Source organism: Camelus dromedarius, chromosome 3 (assembly GCF_036321535.1).
Source record: "Camelus dromedarius isolate mCamDro1 chromosome 3, mCamDro1.pat, whole genome shotgun sequence".
Taxonomy (NCBI): domain Eukaryota; kingdom Metazoa; phylum Chordata; class Mammalia; order Artiodactyla; family Camelidae; genus Camelus; species Camelus dromedarius.
In genome coordinates this window covers 94,874,386-94,894,865 of record NC_087438.1, presented here as the reverse complement: position 1 = coordinate 94,894,865, position 20,480 = coordinate 94,874,386, and the positions used below count along the sequence as shown (strand labels likewise).

The 20,480-nt window shown below is 49.0% G+C and overlaps 1 protein-coding gene across 2 annotated transcripts in view; it reads left to right on the top strand.

The window, feature by feature from the left end:
* TRPC7 (transient receptor potential cation channel subfamily C member 7) overlaps positions 1-17,000 on the top strand; it is a 118,608-nt gene extending 101,608 nt beyond the window's left edge. The window contains exons 8-12 of one of the 2 annotated variants that reach the window (XM_010981813.3): positions 1,801-1,996; positions 7,110-7,331; positions 7,994-8,074; positions 14,665-14,740; positions 16,707-17,000. In XM_010981813.3, the coding sequence (XP_010980115.1) occupies positions 1,801-1,996; positions 7,110-7,331; positions 7,994-8,074; positions 14,665-14,740; positions 16,707-16,876 (745 nt within the window). In that variant the 3' untranslated portion in view covers positions 16,877-17,000. The remainder of the gene's footprint in view (positions 1-1,800; positions 1,997-7,109; positions 7,332-7,993; positions 8,075-14,664; positions 14,741-16,706) is intronic. The other variant, XM_010981823.3, reaches the window with a different exon arrangement.
* Positions 17,001-20,480: the final 3,480 nt, after the last annotated feature.

Below are 20,480 nucleotides of genomic sequence, written 5' to 3'. Positions count from 1 at the left end.
CTATGATTTTCACCTGATCCTGCTAGGAAGGGAACAACTGTCAGAGAGATCACTCCCGCATCTCCTTCCAGTTTTGGATCTGAGGCTCATTCAGTGGTTTTGGATTCTCTCTGCCACTGTTGCCTTCCACTAGCGTGATAATCGAAAGATTGCTTCTTAATGGAAGGTGATACCTGCAGTGAACCATGCCCACATATTGAACGGCATTTGTTCTCACAAAATGGATGCTGCATCTCATATAAGGAAAGAGTTTTCCCCCTTTCTCAGAACAGCATCAGGAGCTAGAGCGCTAAAATCATAGCTTGATACCCAGTGTTACTTCCAAACCCCCAACTAAATTCCTTCTTGCTAAAACTAAGACAAATATTCCAAACTCACAGATTTAAAAGAAACCAAAAACAAATTCATGGCAACAAAAACTCGGTTCAGTGTTTAGTTTTCAGACTCTGGGATACACAGGGAATGAGCAAAAAGATAGCTAGAAACACACACATACACACACATACACCCACACACAATCACATATGGGAGAGCTGAAAATTCATGAGCGTCACTGTGGGATTTTTAGCCAAAGTGATGAGTACTAGTATTTTTGTACATCTTATCAAATAAATACCAATCCTTGAAAAATGCTTTTTTTTTTTTTGAGACTTAGCTAATCCTGGCCATTTGTGGGTGAGTGATAAAAATCTGAAATGTTAAAGAGAAAAAGAGAAAATGTTTTCTCATAATAGTACCCCAAATCTGGATGCAAACTAAAAGACCAGCACTTAACCATTCAGATGTTATCACACATACATGTTAAGCCACCCAACCAAAATCCAGCTTTCTGATTACGTTCTGTGTCACAAACCTGAGAGAAGGTCAGAGTCACAAAGTACTGACTATGAAATGTGCTTGAACCTTACTCTGAAAACGAACGTATTTTAGTAACTTGATCATCTCAAAAATGTCCAAGAGCAGTGTCCTAGAAGCCAGCTCTCCCCTGGACTGCCCTCACAGCCCATGCAGCGTCTACCTTGAGTGAGCTGCAGGGTGAAGCTTGGGCAGTTACCTGGTAGACTGGATCAATACAGACACAGCAGATTCACCACCTTCATTCCTGAGAATTCATCCCCAGTTTAGAGGATTTGATACTTGTGGCTGGCATACTACCCAGAGCCAGAGCAGTGGTAAAGCACAGTGGTTAGAAGTACCTGCTTTTGAAAACCTCAGACACATCTGGGTTTGCAACCACTTGCCAGCTTAGTGAACCTGGGGAAGACACTGAAGGCTTGGAGCATCAGTACTTCCATCTGCACAATGCGAGTAATAAACCAGCCCACAGCACGGGTGGTCATAGGCTTAAGTGAGCCACCCTGTGTCATGTGCCCAACAAGTCGCAGTTGCCAATTACACTGGCTCCATCTCCAAACATCACCCTTTCCCCCTTCCCATGGGGCTAGGTGGTCTAAGAAGAGTCAGTCAAGAGACAGCTGAAGGAAGAGTGTACTTTCTGAGGCTAATAACCTAAAAGGGCAAACACCTGCCCTGGTGTTTAATTCCAAATGTTTAACTAATTACAAGATAAAAATTATACTGCAGCCAGGAGTCCCAGTAAAAGGACTGAATGGAAAAGAAAGAGCCTGCTCTTTATAATATTCTTTCAAAATCTTCCGAGAGATCTGAGCATCTCATTATTTCAGAATACAGGCACCAGCACCCAGCCACAGCCCCAATCCAGGGTAACCACTGACCACGTTCCTGGGAGAAGAGTCAATAGGTGCAAACCACCTGAGAGTCCTGTCTGTTTCCTTGTAGGGTTGAAGAAAGTTTCAAAACCTTATTTTGGTCCATCTTTGGCTTGTCTGAAGTGATCTCGGTGGTGCTGAAATATGACCACAAATTCATCGAGAACATCGGCTATGTTCTCTACGGCGTTTATAACGTCACCATGGTGGTCGTCCTGCTTAATATGCTAATAGCCATGATCAACAACTCGTATCAGGAAATTGAGGTAAGACCAGCGAAAATGCTCTCTCCCCCTTGGTTTCATTCACACCGCTGTTTTCAGCATGAGGGTAATGATGTTAGAAGCCCATGTGTTATGAAATGTGAAGCCAGAACAGCCAATGGTGGGCATTCTTCCTGGATTGCTCCAAGAAGCACTTCCAGTCAACCTGAAGCCATGACAGGCACATGCAATGGCCCAACGAGGACAGAAAGTACTGGGGTCCTGAGTCCTCCCTCTTTTCCATGTGTCCGCACAGGACAGCATGCAGGTGACACATGGCAAATTGGAATGACTGTTTCTTTCAGCCTCACTTCTGCTTTGCCCATGTTATTTATTAAGTGCTTACTGTATGCCGAGCCTGTGTTAGACACTGGCAATACAGAGACGACTAAGATGTGATCTCTGCCCTTGAAGAGATTCTCACTCAGCCCAGTGAGGAAAACAGGTACATCAGTCAACAAATTACAGTGAGGTGGGCCAAGTGCACCCAGAGAAGTCCTCCCAGGTGTAGGAGGCACAAAGCAGAGAGAGTAAGTGACTGTGGGGGAAGGAAGCTCGCAAAGGTGATGCTTGAACGCCAAAGACTGAAACGGTTTTGCTAGACAGACATGGGAGTGAAGAGAATGCATCAGGAGGCAATTTATCAAAATCTGAAATTCACAAGCCATGAGCTATTGATTGCAGTCTTGTTTGGAACAGCAAGAAATAAAAAACAAACTAAATGAACATTAATAGGAAGCTAGTTAAATAGATTATGATGCACCTGAACCGTGAGAGTCTATGCAGCTTTGGAAGAGGGTGAGGATGTTCTCTCTATACTGATGTGGAAAGACCTCCAATTATAATGTTAAGTAGAAAAAAAAATCAAGCTGCAGAACAATGTATGTATTGTGCTCTCTCTTACATAAAGAGGAAGAAAATAGAACACATATTCATTTTTGACTGTATAACCATTTGAAAAAGAAAAATAACCTGAAAGTTAAAAATATATATGTAATAGATAAACAACAAGGTCCTACTGTATAGCACAGGGAATTATATTCAATATCTTACAATAGCCTATAATGAAAAAGAATAGGAAAAGGATTATATATGTGTATATATGTATATACACACACATACATATACAGAGCTGAGTCACTATGCTGTACACCAGAAACTAACACATTGTAAATTGACTATATTTGAGTTTTTTAAAAAATTTTTTAAAAAGAAAAGAAAAGGAACCTGAAAGAGTACACAGGAAAAGCACAGCGTGGGTGCCTGTTGAGAAGGGGGCACTTAGGGGTACGGTCAGTGTAAAGGCTTTCTCTTCATAACCTTTTATGCTTCAAAATTATATCATTGTTTCACATATTAAAAGTTAAATAAATAAACTGAAAATTAAAACAAAATAAAACGCACTGACCCTTTGACTCAACAATTCCATGCAGAAATACGATGCTACGTAGATTTTTATCAAAAGAAAAACTTGGAAATAGCCCATCAATATCGGCTTAAACTACTACATCACAGACTTTAGAACACTGTACATTAACAACGAGACTTTTCCGTGCTGACATAGCAAATCCCTTTGATACTGTTAAGTGAAAAAAACCGAAGAAAAATACCTACAGGGAAATCTTATTTGCATAATAATACAAATGTGCATATACAGAAAGAAAAGGCAGGAAAAGGGTATTCTCTGGGAAAGGGACTGAAACAAGACAGGAGATTCGAAAAGGGACTTTCACATGTGCTTGGTATACCTCTGTACCTAAATCTTTTTCTAAGGAAAAGTTTCTTATAAAAGATGCTGGGTTCAATCCCCAGCACCTCCTCTAAAAAGTAAATAAATAAACCTAATTACCTCCCCCAAAAGCAAACAAACAAACAAGAAAAAGTTATCTGTGTTTTTCTCATGTAGAAAAAAAATAAAGACTTATTAAAGTATTAGTTTGCTAGAGCTCCCACAACAAAATCCCACAGACGGGGCGGCTTAGACAACAGAAAGCTTTTTTCTCACAGTTTTGGAGGCTGGAAGTCCGAGATCAAGGTGCTGGCAGGTGGGTTTCTTCTGAGCCTCTCTCCTTGGCTTGTGGATGGCCACCTTCTTGCTATGTCTTCCCGTGGTCTCTCCTCTCTGTGTCTCGTCTTCTCTTTATGATGACACCAGTCATAGGATTAGGGCCCCATCCTTATGGCCTCATTTAACCTTAATTACCTCCTTAAAGGCCCTCCTCCAAATATAGCCACATTCTAGTCTACGGCCATACCACCCTGAACGCGCCCGATCTCGTCAAATATGACCACATTCTAAGACACTGGTGGTTAGGGGTTCAACATACGAATTTTAGGGGGAAACACTTGGTCCATAACACTCCCCACCAAAAGAAGAGTATTCTAAACAGCAGGAAGAGCACATGCCCAGGCAGGGAGAGGTAAAACAACGCGGTCTAGTCAGTGCTGCGAGAGTGCAGGCTGTGCTAGGGGAGAAGGAGAGAGGCAGAGGGGAGCCAGCGCCAAGCCTTGGCCTGAGCCCCCCGCCACCCCCACCACCTACAGGGAAACGCAGCACTGTGTCAACAAACAGCAGACAAATTTTTTCAAGTGTTTCACATACTTGGTCACCCACGCATATGATGAGCTGTTGCTAACAACCCACCCCCCCCCCACCCTTCTGGGCCTCAGCTTCCCGTCCTGTAAGAGAAACCAGATGGTGCCTGGAACGTGTGTGTCTCGAGCACTCACCCAGGTGTTCTGCCCCATCCTGATGAGCACATCGTGCGTTGGTCCCAATGAACGTGGCATAGGAAGCCACGTGACTGGCCTGAGAGATGCCCACTAGTTTGGGGCAGGAGTGAGCAAGCCCACGGTTGTGATGCCAAGTGATCCCAGCACAGCGTGGTGCCAGGAGACAGAGCGAGCCTCCTGCAGTTCACACCTCCCCCCAGGCGCCAGCTTCGTCTTGTCAGGTGAGAGACATGTCCCACCTGTCTCGGTTACGGGTGTGCAAGGACCCTGAGAGCTGCTGCCAGGAAGTGCCTGGGGTTCACAGTCACACTGAATTTGGATGAAGTATGAATTTGTAAGTCCACACAGAACACTTATTTACTCAGTAGATCTTGAGCACCTGTGTCCGAATCCATGGACCCGCCTGCCTCTGTGCCTCCTGCAGGCGGCAGACAGGCTTCTCCACCTGAGCAGCCCAACCCGTGTGCCCTGGCTCCCTGCCCTCTCCCCTCCTCAGGAGCCGCCCTGAGCATCACTCCTCCCTGCCTGCAGCCTCACCCTCTCCCTCTCTACCTAATCCTTCCTGGCAGCATTCCCATGCATCCCCTGATCTTAAAAAAAAAAAAATTAACAGCTAACAGTCTTCCCTCCATCTCACTTTTCAGCTCTCAGCCTTTCTCTCCTGCTCTTTGCTGCCAACTCTCTACTTTCTCGAAAGAGTTGTTTACGCTTCTCACTGCCTCTCCACTAATTAACTCCTACTCTTCTCCACCCCTGCCCACCCACACTTGACTTGACTGAGAACTACTCACCCGTTGGATCTGAGCTCAAACATGAGGCCTCGGGCAGCCTTCCCTGATGGGGCCAGGTCAGGGCTGGCACCCGCACCTCCCCAGCTCTCTGCACAGCGCTAGGTACAAAGAGGTGATGACTTGTTTAACACACACATGTCACTGGCCAGACTATTCCAGGAGGGCCTGAGTGTCATCCCCGGTGCCTACCTGGCACAGGCCAGGCACACAGTAGGTATGCTGTAAGTGGGCACATAGTAGTAGGTTTGCTGAGTGACTAAGGGTTGAATACCAGGCACTGTGTTAAATTATGGAGATAAAAATAGTACTTGCTGAGAGTTTACTAAACATCTGACATTGGTTTCCATGCATTAGCCCCTTTAATTCTTACAACAGCCCATGAGGTAGGTACTATTATCTTCATTTTACTGATGAGGAAACTGAGGCCCGGAGAAGCTAAGTCACCCACCATGGTCACACAGCCAGTCAGAAACAGAGGCAGGATTTGGATCCAGGCAGGCTCCAGAGGCTGTGCTCTCAGCACTACACACCCCTCCTGCCAGGTCAGGATCAACTCCCCCCGCACCAACCCAGCAGAGACTCGGGGATGACCCCTGCCCTCACAAAGCTTCTGGTCCAAATGGCCAGGAGTGCACATCCCCACAGACCAGGCCAGGTCCTGCGGGGTCTCAGCAAAACAAGCAAACTGGTCACGCCCGCTGACCATACTCATACTCTTGTGACACACCCCAGCAGCCTCACGTAGGCCCTTGCTGGGCTCATAGCCCCTTGAAGTGCATCTAGTGCCTGTGGCGAGAGAAACCCATTGCTCCCAGATCACACACTCAATGCCAGCTTCAGGGCTGGGGGAAGGAGGCAGCGCTGTCTCCACGTGCACGGGGCAAGCCCAAGACCACTGCCAAGTGTCGCACAGCTAGCGAGGGTCACGCTGATTCCCAGCTCTTCCCTGGCCTTACACCGCCCTCCTATGACAGAGGCCAGGGAGCCTGCTTATCGACTTGCTGCCTCTCTGGGGGGGCGCTCAGCATTCTGGCATTGACACCAAGTCAGAAGTAACAGATCTGGGCTTTAAATCTACCACCACCACCAGGGAAGAGGGCACGGCCAGACTATGTCCTGCCAGCTACAGTCACATTTATTCCCTTTGAATTACATATGCTGGACCTCTTAGCACCGATTAGCAGCACTCCGACCAATGAGAAATACACTGTCTAAGAAGAAATACACTGTAATGTCTGATATGGTAGCCATGAACCACATGTACCTACTGAGCACCTGAGATGCGGCCAGTCCAAATGGAGATGTGCTGTAAATACAGAATACATGCCAATTTCCAAGACTCAGTATGCAAAGAAAAGGTAAATGATCTCATTAATAATTTTTTTATAATGATGACATATTGAAATGATGATTCTGTTGGATTAAACAAAATACATCACTGAAATGAATTTCACTTGCTTCATGTTACTTTTTATAATGTGGCTCCTAGAAAATCTAAATCTGCTTGCACGGTTGGCCCTCGCGGCTCACGTCGTATTTCTGCTGGATGGCGCTGCCTCTGATGGTGTGCTGTTGCCTCCCTTGTCCCACAGGAGGATGCAGATGTGGAGTGGAAGTTTGCCCGAGCAAAGCTCTGGCTATCTTATTTTGATGAAGGAAGAACTCTACCTGCTCCTTTTAATCTAGTGCCAAGTCCTAAATCATTTTATTATCTCATAATGAGAATCAAGATGTGCCTCATAAAACTCTGCAAATCTAAGGCCAAAAGCTGTGAAAATGACCTTGAAATGGGCATGCTGAATTCTAAATTCAGGGTAGGTAGTATGGGGTTTATGGCTCTGGAGAGGCAGCAGTGGGGGAGGGGGAGCTGTGTGTGTTTGATTCAGATGGTCCCCTCCCCACCCTCACACAAGGGAAGTCAGGAGCCAGAGAGCCCCCGTGCTTTTCAGAATCAGCAAAGCGGCAGCACTGCCGGAGCCCCCCTCCTCCTGCGGTTCTGTGCAGAGGGGCATTGCTGGGACTCGGTGAAGCTGCCGGGCTGAGGGCTGAGCCGTGACCCTCCTGAGGGACTCCTGAGGGGATTCGGAAGCAGAAAAGCTCTTCCCAGAAAGTATGCGGAGAAGGATGTCTGGGAAGAAAGCTTCCTAACCTGTTATTTCCCCCTCTGGAGATTCTCAATGTTTATTAGCATATTAAAATCTCTGGGGAGTCCCAGAGGAAAGACACCCACATCCCTTTAATTCAGTGCTTCCCAAAGTTGACCAAACAATATTCTGCAACCCATTGGCCTCCTACAGAATGACTCCCCAGAAATATGTTCTAGGCAGCCACGCAGGGGTGGCTACAGTGACCTCCCGAGAGTCCTCTTTTTAGAGACAGCCCAGTACGCAGCTGCTGTTCAAGTCCTACCATGTAGGTATGTATTATGTGTCATGTATGATGTATTATATATTATGTGTTTTGTATTTTTCCCCAGAAGACTCACTACCATGCTGGCATGAGGAATTCTGAAATCCTGACAGCAAATAACACTTACAGCAAGCCCACCAGATACCAGGTAACTCCCTCTTTCCCAGGGACAGGCAGAGATGCGCTCTGTTAAGGCAAGGATTTAGTCACATGGCTGTGTCATCCCCCTAGAACACAACTCCATTCCTCTCTTCATTCAACAAATATTTATCGTGCCTACTATATGCCAAGGCACTCTGTTGCTTCCTGGGAATACGGACGTGGTTCCTACCTTAGCAGCACTTGTGGTCCAAAGAGGGAGAGGCACAATGAACAAGCAACACACCAATAAATATGGAACTTCAAATCAATAAAAATGCCAAGAAGAAAACAATCAGGTGCAAAAAAAGGGAAAAAGAGGGAGCCCCTGCTTAGATGTGGCTATCAGAAGATTCCTCTTCAAGGAGACGACAGTTGGCTAAGACCCCACAGATGAGGAGGAGGCAGCCACGTGGGACCTTCCAGGCAGAGGAAAAGCATCAGCAAAAGCCAGAGGGGAGAAGCCTGGCAGGTCCAGAGAAGCTGGAGCTCAGCGAGCAGGAGAGAGGGGAGCGCGATGAGGTCAGAGTCAAAATCGGGCGAGCAGAGCAGGTCAGGATGTGCGTTTCACTCTGTGTTACCTAGGAAGGCAGTGGGAGGAGCTTAATTTGATGGAGGGAGAAGATGATAAAACTTTATATATGCTTTAAGAAGACTAGCTAACTGCTATAATGAGAAGAGACTAGTGGGGACAAGAGTGGAAACAGGAAGGCCAGTGAGGAGGATGTAACAGTCATCCAAGTGCAAGGGACGGTGACTTGAATTGGGGTGTGAAGAGGGTGATGGAGGAAAGCCAACTGACTCAAGATACACATTCTGGATGTATAGCCAAAAGGACCAACGGGCATGGGGTAGGGAGGGCAGGCACGCAGCGTGGCTCCCAGGGCTCTGTCTCAAGCAACCAGGTGGATACTGTTGTCCTCAGTGAGCAACTGATCTTAGACTGCCAGCCTGCCAAGTTTGTTGGTATAAAAATTAGAAGACCTGTCATGCTTGCAGTTCTTGCTTTGCTTTCAGAAATTATGCCAAATCTCTGTATCAATTTGAATCTGCCCATGAGCCAGTGATAAAGGGTTACTGCTGGTTATTGATTATAAAAGTGCGGACGATTCTCTCCCTGCTTCCCCTCCCAATGACCAGCAGTTTTATCCACTGACCCCTTCCTATCAGATGTACATCTGAAGCTGTCCTGACTGTTCCTGCAGGCAGAGGTGATCTGTCCCTGGTGCCACCACCCCCAAGGGAGCCATTACAGACTTAGCATCTTCCAGACAGAGGTCTCTAATCGAATCTCCCTGTGTATTTCAGAACACAGCAGTGCATTTAGGAGGAGTTAAGTGTACAATTAAGAAATGGCTCATCTCTCATAGTGCTTATAGTTTTATCAGATGACATGGGCTAAAAATGGGCAAAAGGCAAGTCTTATATTTAATTGTGCACAAAATTGGACCTGACCAATTTGATCTGCTTGGAGTTTATTTTAGAGGACAAATTCTTTGGTCAGGGGAAGAATTTTTATTGCTTTGCTTCTCAGAGAGTAGTGCAGATTATCTGTGCCACAGAAAAGATGGAAAACCCTATGGATTAGAGCCAGATCTCTCCTGGGTTTCGGGCAGAATCAGCAGCTGAGATAAAGGAAGACAGAGGATGTGGTGAATGTCCTACACCAAGGATGAATCCTTTGTGAACAAGCCCATGTTCCAAAGCAGTCTCAGAGTGATCCCATTTCTGATTTCCATCATCCCTGGCTGGGTCCCTGCAGCCTTCGATCTCCCTGAGCCCTTCCTGCTATGATTACACAGATTAGCCGGTTTTCAACTTCAGGCTACAGATGGCCTGGGAAAGCATGCTCACTCTATAGTTTGTGAATCCACCAAGAAAAGCCTGGGGCAACTTACTCAAATAGTTGTCACCAAAAAGAAGACTGAAAAATGGGGCCAGCAGGCATCAGAGGGAGAGGGCTGGGAGGACAGCGGATGGAGCAGAGAGCATCTTACATTTGTACGTTTGCCCTTTGCTCAGCCCTTCAAGGTCAAGTCTGGGCATCTTCCAAGGCCATCATCTGCACAAATAGGAGTAAACCTTGGGCTGACACAGACAAACAGCTGGCAGCAGACTAGACAGACACTAGGGCAGGCATAATCTCACAGATGCCTGTGAGAGAGGCAGGATCTGTAACCCCACTAAACAGATGAGGGAACCCAGGCTCTGTGGCAAAGGTCACACAGCTGGCTGAAGTAAGATCTGTCTGACTCAGAACAACACCCCTCCTCCACTGAATCACACTGCCCGGGCACTGGCCCCTGATTCCTCTCCACCATGTCACACCAGAGCCTTCCTCCAACCTGCCCTGCCTGTGTCTGACAGCCACCAGGAAGACATCTATCCAAACCCAAACGGAAGGTGCTTTTGCTATCATGGGGCAGCAACCCGTGCAGAATGAAGGATTTGGGCAAGGATCCAAACATGGCTCATCCGTTTTCTTGGGCCCATGGGTGGCCTTCCAAGCTGCATTACTTTCTTCCCAAAGCACCTCCCAAATGTGCCAAGAATGTGAGGAGACCAATTCACTCCCTGTTCTTACCATCCAGGCTGCACCCAGAGCCTCCATCTCACCAAGCTCATATGCCGTCAGCCTCACACTGTCAGGTTCTGAGACATCCTGTAGCTTCCCAGTAAGACAAGACCCTGGTTGTTGATACACGTGTAGCTGTTAAGCTTGTTTTTCTGTGTTTCTAGTAGATCTATCTGCTTGACTGTTCAAACTTAGCCTATTAGGTGTTTATTTTAAGCTTGCCATTCCTTCAGCTTTGTAGGGCTCCCTGTTGGAAGGGAAGGCAGTTCCTTCAGACTTCAGAGGCTCTCTGTGCTTTTCTTTTCTGAGGCTTCCAGGGGTTGGAATTCTAATTTTTCACAAAATTGGTTCTTTGCTTTTGTAAACGTGTTTTCCAACCTGGGCTCTGTGGACATAAGACCAAACAATGGAGCAAAACCCTGATGCCGGCAAAATGGCCAAAGTGTGCATCCTAGCAAAGCTACCCTTGACCTGCTCCAAGATCCACTGCGTCCACTTGTCGGGGTGTGTGAAGGCCTCAGATACTCACTCTCTGAGGAGTTTTTTCCTTCATGGGCCAAGCAAACAAGCTGCATCCCAAATGAGCCGTAGAATCCAGGCCCAGTCCACCCTTGAAATAAGCCCCAGGTTTTATGATACAGTCCCTTCCCCCAAACCCACTGGAGAGTCCTCCTTTTGCCTCCTAGATGGCCTTTTCTGTAGAGATCAAAGCCAATGGAGTGGACAGTTTGCTAAGGCTGATTTCTTCTATTCTGGGGTCTGATAAACCCCAGCTTAACGAATGACTTGTCTCGCGACTCATTTCACCCCACCTCTCCCCAGTGTTCCTCCGTTTCTCTGTTCGCAGGTGGCAGCAGCACTTCCCTCTGCCTGCTGCTTGGTCTGCCGCCTTGAGCGGTGTGTCCTCTTGCTCTTCTATGTCCTCAGCTGCCCTGGCTGCACAGAGAAATCCCTCCCATTTCCGCTCCACCAGCAGCAGCCAGAGGACTCAGGGTCACAACCATTCTTACCCGTTGAGCACCCCAGTCTTAGGTCTTTTGCCTAAGATCACTGAATATACTCATCTTCAGTACTTGCTAAGTGAGTCTGGGCGAAGTGGGCCAAGCCGGCACCAGCAGGGACAGTGAACTTGGGGAGCGTTTATTATCTCCATGAAGTGAAAGTGCTATGGAAGGCAGCCAGGAGGGGTCTCAAACCCATCGCAAAGTAACGTGCTCTTCCTCCACACAGCGGGGGGGGGGGGGGGGGGGGCTTCTGACGTCCATCCTTTCTGGAAACAGAGATCCACCGTAGCACCCATGTTCAATAGAACTTTGGACATTTTCTAACCTTTTCAGACTTTCTGGGGACAAGACTGGCGTCTCGCTCCTGCAGATCCCAAGTTGTCTAACATGTACATGCCAGAGCGGAGGCTAGGTCCTTAAGGGCATGAAGTCGCAAAGCAACTGACAGGTGGTCACAGTGTTATCCCTCAAGGTGACTGTCACTCCTGGGAGTGAAGCAGGGTACGGAGGAGGTTAAGGGTCCCTGCATGCCTGCCGTGCTCATGCAATTCTGCTTCCATATTAAACCTCTAAAATCCTAATGTGTGGTGAGAGGCTTAAAAACAAACCTTTGCTACTCTCCCCTTGGAGCTGTAAGTCTGTGGAAACCCCAGCTCAGGTCAGGCAATCCAGGGTTCAAGAGTGGGCCACGGGGTTTCTGACAATTACATACCAGCAACCCTCTTCTGCAGGGTAACACTCTGTCCTCTGAAATCTAGCTGAGGCTTTTCCTTGCGTAAAAGACTTTGTGCTTTTTTAAAGGTCAAATTGGTACTCAGAAGTGGCCCACACCCCCTGTGATCAGTGGGAGCCAGTTTCCTGCATCTCATCTCCTAAAGCATCCTGCACTTAGCCTTTTCCTGAAGGTTTCTGAAGGTTGGACGAAGCCCCAACTTTGATTTCCATTTTGGTTAAATCCCAGATCTGCCACTTCATAGCTGTGTGACACTGGAGAAGTTACCTTACTCTCTGAGCCTCAGGGACCATCTGTAAATGGAGACAACTCCCATCTCACCTGGTTTCAGGGAGGATTCCATGAGGTCATTTTGTCAAGGAGGCTCACACAACTCCTGGGCTGCAAGAAGTACTCAGTATATTTATGTTAGTAATCATGAAATCTTTTTAGATGATCAATTTAATCATGTTGCACTAAAACACAGCATGTATGTGAAGCCAGGATGACGATTGCTGCTGTGGCTACGAAAGGACTCTGCTCAGCACCATCATGGGGAAGGGAACCCTTCATTTCCATTCTCTGGCTTACCACTTTACAGCATACAATTTGGGGTTGACAGATCCAGAAATGGAAGAACCCCTAATTCTTGAGATTTTCCTCTAAAAAGGCAAAAACCTTTAACTAGATCACCTTGTCTTGTGTCAACTTGGAAATCTGCAGTAGATTACTTCTGAATTCCTCATTCAGCAAGAATGTTAGATACATGGGTATCTGGTTTGTTGGCATTTTCCCCCATGAGAACTGGTTCAGGACAAAGTTTATTTTGCTTTGTTTTGTCTTTCCAATTCAAAGTGAAAGGAGCGTTCCTGAGTCCCATGGAAAGGCAAAGATTCTTAAAACTCAGGCGCCTGCCTTATTGGCTAGAAGAACATCAGTGAGCAACCTAGCACTGCAGGACAAGACCCAGGCTTCCCTGGGAAGGGGCAGCATGAAGGCAACTCGTTCATTAACTGTTCAGCCTGAGATTAGAGCATGACTCAAACCACTAAGCCAAGCCAACCACCAGCCGGGGGCTGAGGAGGGGCGGCACTGGCACCAGTGAGCTGCCTCACAGTTCAATGTAGATAGAGCGCCTTTCCCCGGGCCAGCTGACTCATGGAATCACAAGGCTGGAGGCGCCTCCTGGGCAAGGTCGCCTCCAGTAAAGTCCCTGAGGGAACTACTGGTTGGTGATAATAATGAGTTAAATCCTCCAGTTCTCTGCATCCCAGCTGCTCACTTCTCTTTTACTTTCAAGAAGCTTTTCCTGAGCCCACTGTAGTCAGAGAGAATTTCGCCACCCGCTGGACCTCACACAGTGGAGCTAGGAACAGAATTCAGGGCCCTTCAATGTGGCAAATGCCACCTCGGTCCCCTCCATCCTCAGGGTGAGCAGGTGAGTCGGTCACAGAAGGGATGGCGAGGAGCAGGGAATCCCTCCTCTTCGTGCTGCCGCTCAGCACCTACAGGATTCAGAAGGCTCGACCACCAGACTATTTTTAAATCCTGTGATTTCACAGTAACCCTGGAATGACTAGCTGGCGAAATCCAAAGTTCACTCCTGCAGCCTTTCTTACACTCGACTCTATTCTTGGTGTCTCTGAAGTGTCTGTTCATGCCTCCTTTGCTTCAAGAATCTACTCTGCATAATAAGTGGAACCTCCAGCATGACTCCAACCGTGTTGGGTGGTGAGATTTCAGGGAAGCGGTAGCTTGGCAAAACCTCCCGAGGCCGGGCTGTATCTGTCTCTGCCTGTGGTAGGAATTTTCCAAAGTCCAGTGGACATGTCCTCCACGTCTGGTCCCAACTGTGTGCTGAGTGAACCTCCTCTCTTGCACAGCACCTCAACGGGATGCAGTCCACCTGGCTGGCCTGCTAAGACTTCCATCCTCCCTCTGGTCGCACCAGTTGTTGAAATACAAGAATGTTTCGGGGCTAAGGCCCTGAGAAGATGACTAAGGTCACAAGGCCCAGGGCAGAGTCAGGCCTAGGACCCTCATGCAGTGCCCGCGGGTCTTAGATGATGCTGTCTCTGTGGCTGGGCCTCAGCCATCGATAGTAGCCTGTTCTCACATCCCGGGGTCAGGTGGTACTGAACCTTTGGGGGGAGGTTAAACCAGGAGACTGGAATCTCCCCCCGAGGCAGGGCATACCTCAAAAGTGAGGCACCATATGAGGGAGGACGCCCAGCAAGGGAGGACTCTGTGGGAGCTGCCTCAGTGCTCCTCTGAGCTTATTTGATCCCTTCCTTGTGTTCCCATTTCAGAAAATCATGAAACGACTCATAAAGAGGTATGTCCTGAAGGCTCAGGTGGACAGAGAAAATGATGAAGTCAATGAAGGTGAGCGAATGGGTTTGTTTCCTGTAGGGCAGATGTCAGACGTGGTCTCACCAGGCTAAGGTCACCGTGTTAGTGGCAGGGCTGCGTTCCTGTCTGGAGGCCCAGGGAGACTTGGCTTCCTCATTCACTCGGGTGTTGGCAGAAAGTGGGTCCATGCAGTTGTAGGACAGAGGTCTCTGTTCCCTGGCTGACCTTCCACTGGGGCTGCTTTTACCTTTGACCCTCCAGTCTTTGAATACAGCCCCTCCATCTCAGAGCCAGCAACAGGACGTGGGGCCCTGCTCACACAGTTGTCCTGCCTACTGCAGTCATGGCTGCCGAGAGCTGGCCTGCTGTCCCTTGAGCTCGGGAGGGCCCAGATTTCCTCACCCCATGGGCACAACACAGACAGCAGCAGACCATACATTTCTTTCAGACTCCATTACAGCCTTGGTTCCAGCTAGCTCCATCCCACCTTACTTCCAGGAGCTCAGAATTTAACAACCAGCAGTGTTTCTCAAAGAATCCCCTGCCCCAGAAGAAGAAAATCCAGGTCCCAGAGCCCACCCAGCTCTAAAAAATCAGCAGGGCCTGGGGGTCTGCATTGTGATAAAAGCATCAGGTCATTCTGACGCACACTCAACTTCGCCGGCTGCATTATTTTCACTGTCTGGGTTATTTTCCAGTCTATTTTAAGCAGTTACTCTTAAGTGAAAAGCAAATTACTATAAGCCAGATAATTAATCTTCATGAGACACCTGGGACAAATATTTGCTACCTAGAAACAGCCTCCTCCAAGAGTGAAGATACTAAGTCCCCCCTTTGCTGGGGCCCCAACAGCCTCCCCAAGGAGCCTAGTCATTTAGTGACCCTCTGCTTCCCCCTGGGGCATCCACCACGCAGCCTGAAGACCCAGCAGTGAGCACATGAGCCTGGGCCGACACCATCTAGGAGCCCAGCAGCCGCCCATCTACCCACCCCTACAACTGGGTCTCAAATATAAAACTGCCGGCTGTCATGGCAGCCAGCCTCCTGCGGTGTGTGATGTGACTGACAGGAATGTACCTGATGAGAGAAGGTGGGGCGGCCCAGGTTTTGTGCCGCTAGAATTACAGCATGAAACTGGGGCTCTGTGAAGCTCACACGAAAGGAAAATAGGGGATGGATGCCTTTGTCAAACCTGGTGAACTGTACCTGTAAGGCCTTTGCATCTTCTGTGTGTGAGGCACGCTTAGAAAATAGACATGACTAATGTGTCCCCGGGCACTGGACGCCCACTGGAGCCAAGTCCAGCATCTATCTTACCAGGACTCCTCTTTATGGTTAATAAGAAGATTCCCACAGCCCAGGCCCGTGTGGATGTCTAACCACGTGGTGCACTGTGGAAATAAGTGGAAGACCCCACCTGGTGGTCCCTTGCCAGGGAGGGAGGAGGCAGGCGGTGCTCCGGTGAGGCATGCAGCTTGCGTGGTCAGGACAGACCCTGCTCCTGTGAGGCTGCCGGCTCTGCAGCCACATCCACTGTGCTGACCCATCCCCTCAGACTCTTGGGAGTTTCTCCACCCTGCAAATAACAACAACAGAGCAAAACATGGAGCAGCACGAGGAAAAAATGTTTCAGTCAATGAAAGTGTTGCTCTGTGCCTTGAAATCTGCCTTTAATGGCTCTAAGACCCACATTCTAACAATTGTAATATGAAATTGGTGCTAGCAACTTACAACCCTGATCGTGGTTCCTCCATCTACCTCCAACCTTTAATGGAGAGCTGGGACAGAAATGGGAGAAGGGTCTTAAGCGGGTGACTCTGTCCTGCATTGGCAGGAGCTGAGTGGGATGTAGTTCAACACAGAACTCCTGTCCCCTCACCCCGCCCTTGGAAGGCTGGACCAGCAGTGTGTTCTGCTGGGATGATGCACTCCCCAAATGCCTATGGGATGAGCCCCTTCTGCAGGCTCATACTCACCCAAATCTTATCTGTTTTTGCAGGTGAACTGAAGGAAATCAAGCAAGATATCTCCAGCCTGCGCTATGAGCTTCTCGAAGAGAAATCTCAAGCTACTGGAGAGCTGGCAGACCTGATCCAACAGCTCAGCGAGAAATTTGGGAAGAACTTAAACAAAGACCACCTGAGGGTGAACAAGGGCAAAGACATTTAGCAGCCTGTGTCGGCACCTGTGACTTCTACCAGCATTCCCAGGCCAGATGGGATGCCCTGGCCACCAGCCCTGGTGGGGAGGGGTCCCGGGCCCACTCCTCTAGGACTCTAAAGGGACCCACTGGCTCCACCCTGACCAGCCGTGCTGATACCTGCAGCCCAGGGGCCTGCTTGGACCAAGAACTGTTGTAAATCTAGGCTGTTGGGTGAGAAACTAATCCATAGGAGGAGGTGATGAAGCGCCCCCGACACATGCGACACCTTCAGTCCAGTCACAGCGGCATTCGCCCCTGTGGCCAGCGCAGGAAAAGGCCATCTTGGATGCACACTTGTGCCCTCCCGCTGCACACAGACCACAGCTGGGTCTGTATCCCCGAAGACAAACCACCTCACCCCACACGCCCCTGCTCACTCCCTCCCTGCCACCTGCACACATCAAACAGAACCGGGAGGTGACCTGTGATCTACTCTTAAGTGCCAGATGAGAACACAGATAGCCTAATAGCAAAATAGTTCTATTTGTTTATAAAAAAAAAGTTTAAAAATCCTAAATCAAAAGTTGTACTGTAGGTAGCACTGTTCAGAGAACAACCAAATCCAAATGATGTATTTTTACCTTTATTAAAATTATCTTGTATTTACTATTTTTACCTGAAATGGAAAGAAATAAAATTACCTCATAATAGCCTGGGGAGCTTCTGTGGATGCACTGCCTTCATGTTGTTGTCCTGCACTCTCTCTCTGGAGGTGGTCTTGGGCATCCACAGAGAAAGGGCAGGTGTGGGGGGGACAGGTTCCAACTCCCTGGGAGTCATGCAGGCTGACTCTCACCAAGTGCCTCCTCCTGTCCCCAGGCCGAGTGACCCCAACCTCGCCAAGGTCAGGAAGGAAGCAAAGGAAATGGTGAAAGAAGCGAAACATTCTCTCCCCGCCTCACCCTCTTCCCCTGAGTGGGAAGGCACGGGGTGCCTGGTGAAAGGAGCCTAGCCCTTTCTGGAGGGGCCTAGATGTGAGTAGGGAGAGCAGCCACCAGAGGGCGCCCCAGTCCCGAGCAACGCCCATTCTGAGCAGGTTAGAGAAGATGAGGTTGGATTCCAGGAAAGCCCACGTGGCCCCTAAAGATCACTTACTAGGAACACGAGCTGGATGTAGTGAGTGAGCACTTGCTGCATACTAGGCTCTGTGCTGAGGGCTCTGGATGCATCAGTCCAGTGAACCTTCACAGCCACCCTGTGAGGAGGGGGAGGAACAAGGTCACAAATTCAGACACCCTGGAGGGGCAAAATACATGTGTGTGCATGTGTGTGTATGACTGTGTGTGTTTTCTACATGTATCTGTGGGGGGGGGTTGTGTTTTGTGATATACAGTGTATCTTTAGAGATAAAAGGTGTTCATTTAACCTTGATCTAAAAAGAGTGCAGATCAAATGTGATGATAAGCAGAACTGAATGAGTCCCAGAATGGAGGGGTGGGGAGGGACCATGACAATCCAGACAGTCGTGCCCTACCTAAAACGGGTGTAGACATCCAGCCCCGCTAATCGCTGCTGTAAAGCCCAGTTTTGCCAAATCTTCCCCCTTTCTAGGGAGAAAAAGCCCTCATCTGTTAGGCCTTGGCAGCCAAGACAGGTGACTGGAGAAGATGCCCTGAAATGTGACCCCAACTTGGGACTTCCCGGCACCACCACTCAGTACTCAAACAGGGAGAAAACAGAGGTGTCCAACAGGGAAGGGGGACATCTGGATGTGCAGGGAGCTTTACAGAAGCCTTTAAACTGTGGTCCAGGAGTTCTTCCCCTGGGGTCCATGTGAGGGTCCATGGATAGGTTTCAAAGAGCCTGCAAACCCTGAAGCGCCCATCAAATTGTGTGCGTGTCTTTGTGATGGTAAGTTGTCACAGAGAGAACACCTGAAGCTTTTCTCAAACACTCATCTGTGCCCCCCACCCTCATCCCAAGCCTGCAGCTGATGACTGAATTCCTTCAGTAGAAGTTCCTGAGTCTCCTGCCAAGTACCAGGGATGAGACACCTATGTGTCCAGTGGGGAATAAATCACTCTTCCCACAAAGCTCATCAGCCTCCCTATCCAGGGGACAAATTTACCAACACTTGTGGAAGATTTCCTTTCGGATCCCTCACTTAGCATCATCAGAATGCTAATAAACACTTTTAAGATGCATTATTCAATTTCCCTATCTCCTTTCTACCAGAGGCAGCTGGCAACCCCATTTGCCTGTCAAATCTGAGTCTCAAATTTGCCCCTGAAGGTGATAAAGGAAAACAAGTCCCACTAAGTAATTGAAAACTGGGAAGCAAAACTAGCACCACCCGTCAGGCTTTGGATGTCACATCTGGGAGGTGATGGTTGTCCAGGAATGGATTCATGGCTGCCAGAGAGATGTGGGGGAGGAGAGGGACCCCTCTTTCTTGGAAAGCTGTGGGAGAGGCCTGGAAACTGAGGGCTGGCAGAGCCATCAGCTGGAGCACTTGGTGGTTTTCCAGGCACTAACAACCTCCCTCGCATTCCCCCATTTCCTGGCCTCCTGTGGAATAAGCCAGGTAGGAGGAGCAGTTCTTGGAGAAAGGAAAGGAGAGAATGAGCAGTGGAGTGTGGGAGGGGCATCAGGACAGACACGGGGAGGAGAAAGTGCCCAGGCCCTCCTGGCTAAGTCCACAGACACCACCCCCAAGAACAGCTTCCCACAGCTCCCTATCCATCCCCTTGCGCACCCTGCACACCTGTCATTACTTAGTGAGTAGCATATGCAGAGCACATCTGCCTTCTTGGCTTGTGGGGAAGCTCCAGGAGGAGCTCGGGGTCTACTTTATTCCCACTGTGCACTAGCCAGGACCAAAGGAGCAACTCAATAAGCCACTGCTGGGCCTGTTTTTGCAGGTTCCTTCAAACGGTGCCATCAGGCCCTGAACACCGGGTGAGTTTGCAGGAAGCACAAGCCTCCCCTGCTGCAGCTCAGAGAAGGTTCAGAGGAAACCTTCTAGTCACGGTGTGGAAGGAGGCCCCACTCAGCCTGCTCTGTTACATCTGAGTACCTTCAGACTCTGTGCCGGGGCCAGACAATCGCAGCGCAGGCCTGGTGGGGGGATCCTGGGGGGGTCGGGAGGCAGCCCTGGCCGGGTCTCCGGGTAACCAGTGGTTAAGCAGCCAATTCTACAGCAAACGTCACCTTCTGATGGTTCCTAATAGGACTTGACAAATCCTGGTAACACTTCCTGGGCAAAAACCCCCAATTAGTCCCCAGAGCTATTCCTGAAGGGCGAGAGCTCACACACTTGAGAAAGCACAGCCAGCCTCCTCTGCCCATCACAGAGTATCTCCCTCCATCCCAGCAAAGCCCAGAAGACAAAAAAATTTTCCAAAGCAGCCCAGCCGGGGGGGGGGGGGGGGGGGGGGGGATTCCCTGACACAGGTGCTACTCCGCGAAAGTTCCTCCCAATGGCCACAGCCCCAGGAAGCTGGTGACAAGACACCTTCAGGTCTGCTCGCCCCAGGGAGGCTGAGACACCTCATCCTGCTAAGGAGGCTCAGCCTCGGTATCTGGTTAAAAATAAGCTGCCTTGCCCGTCACTCCGGAAAGTGCTCATTA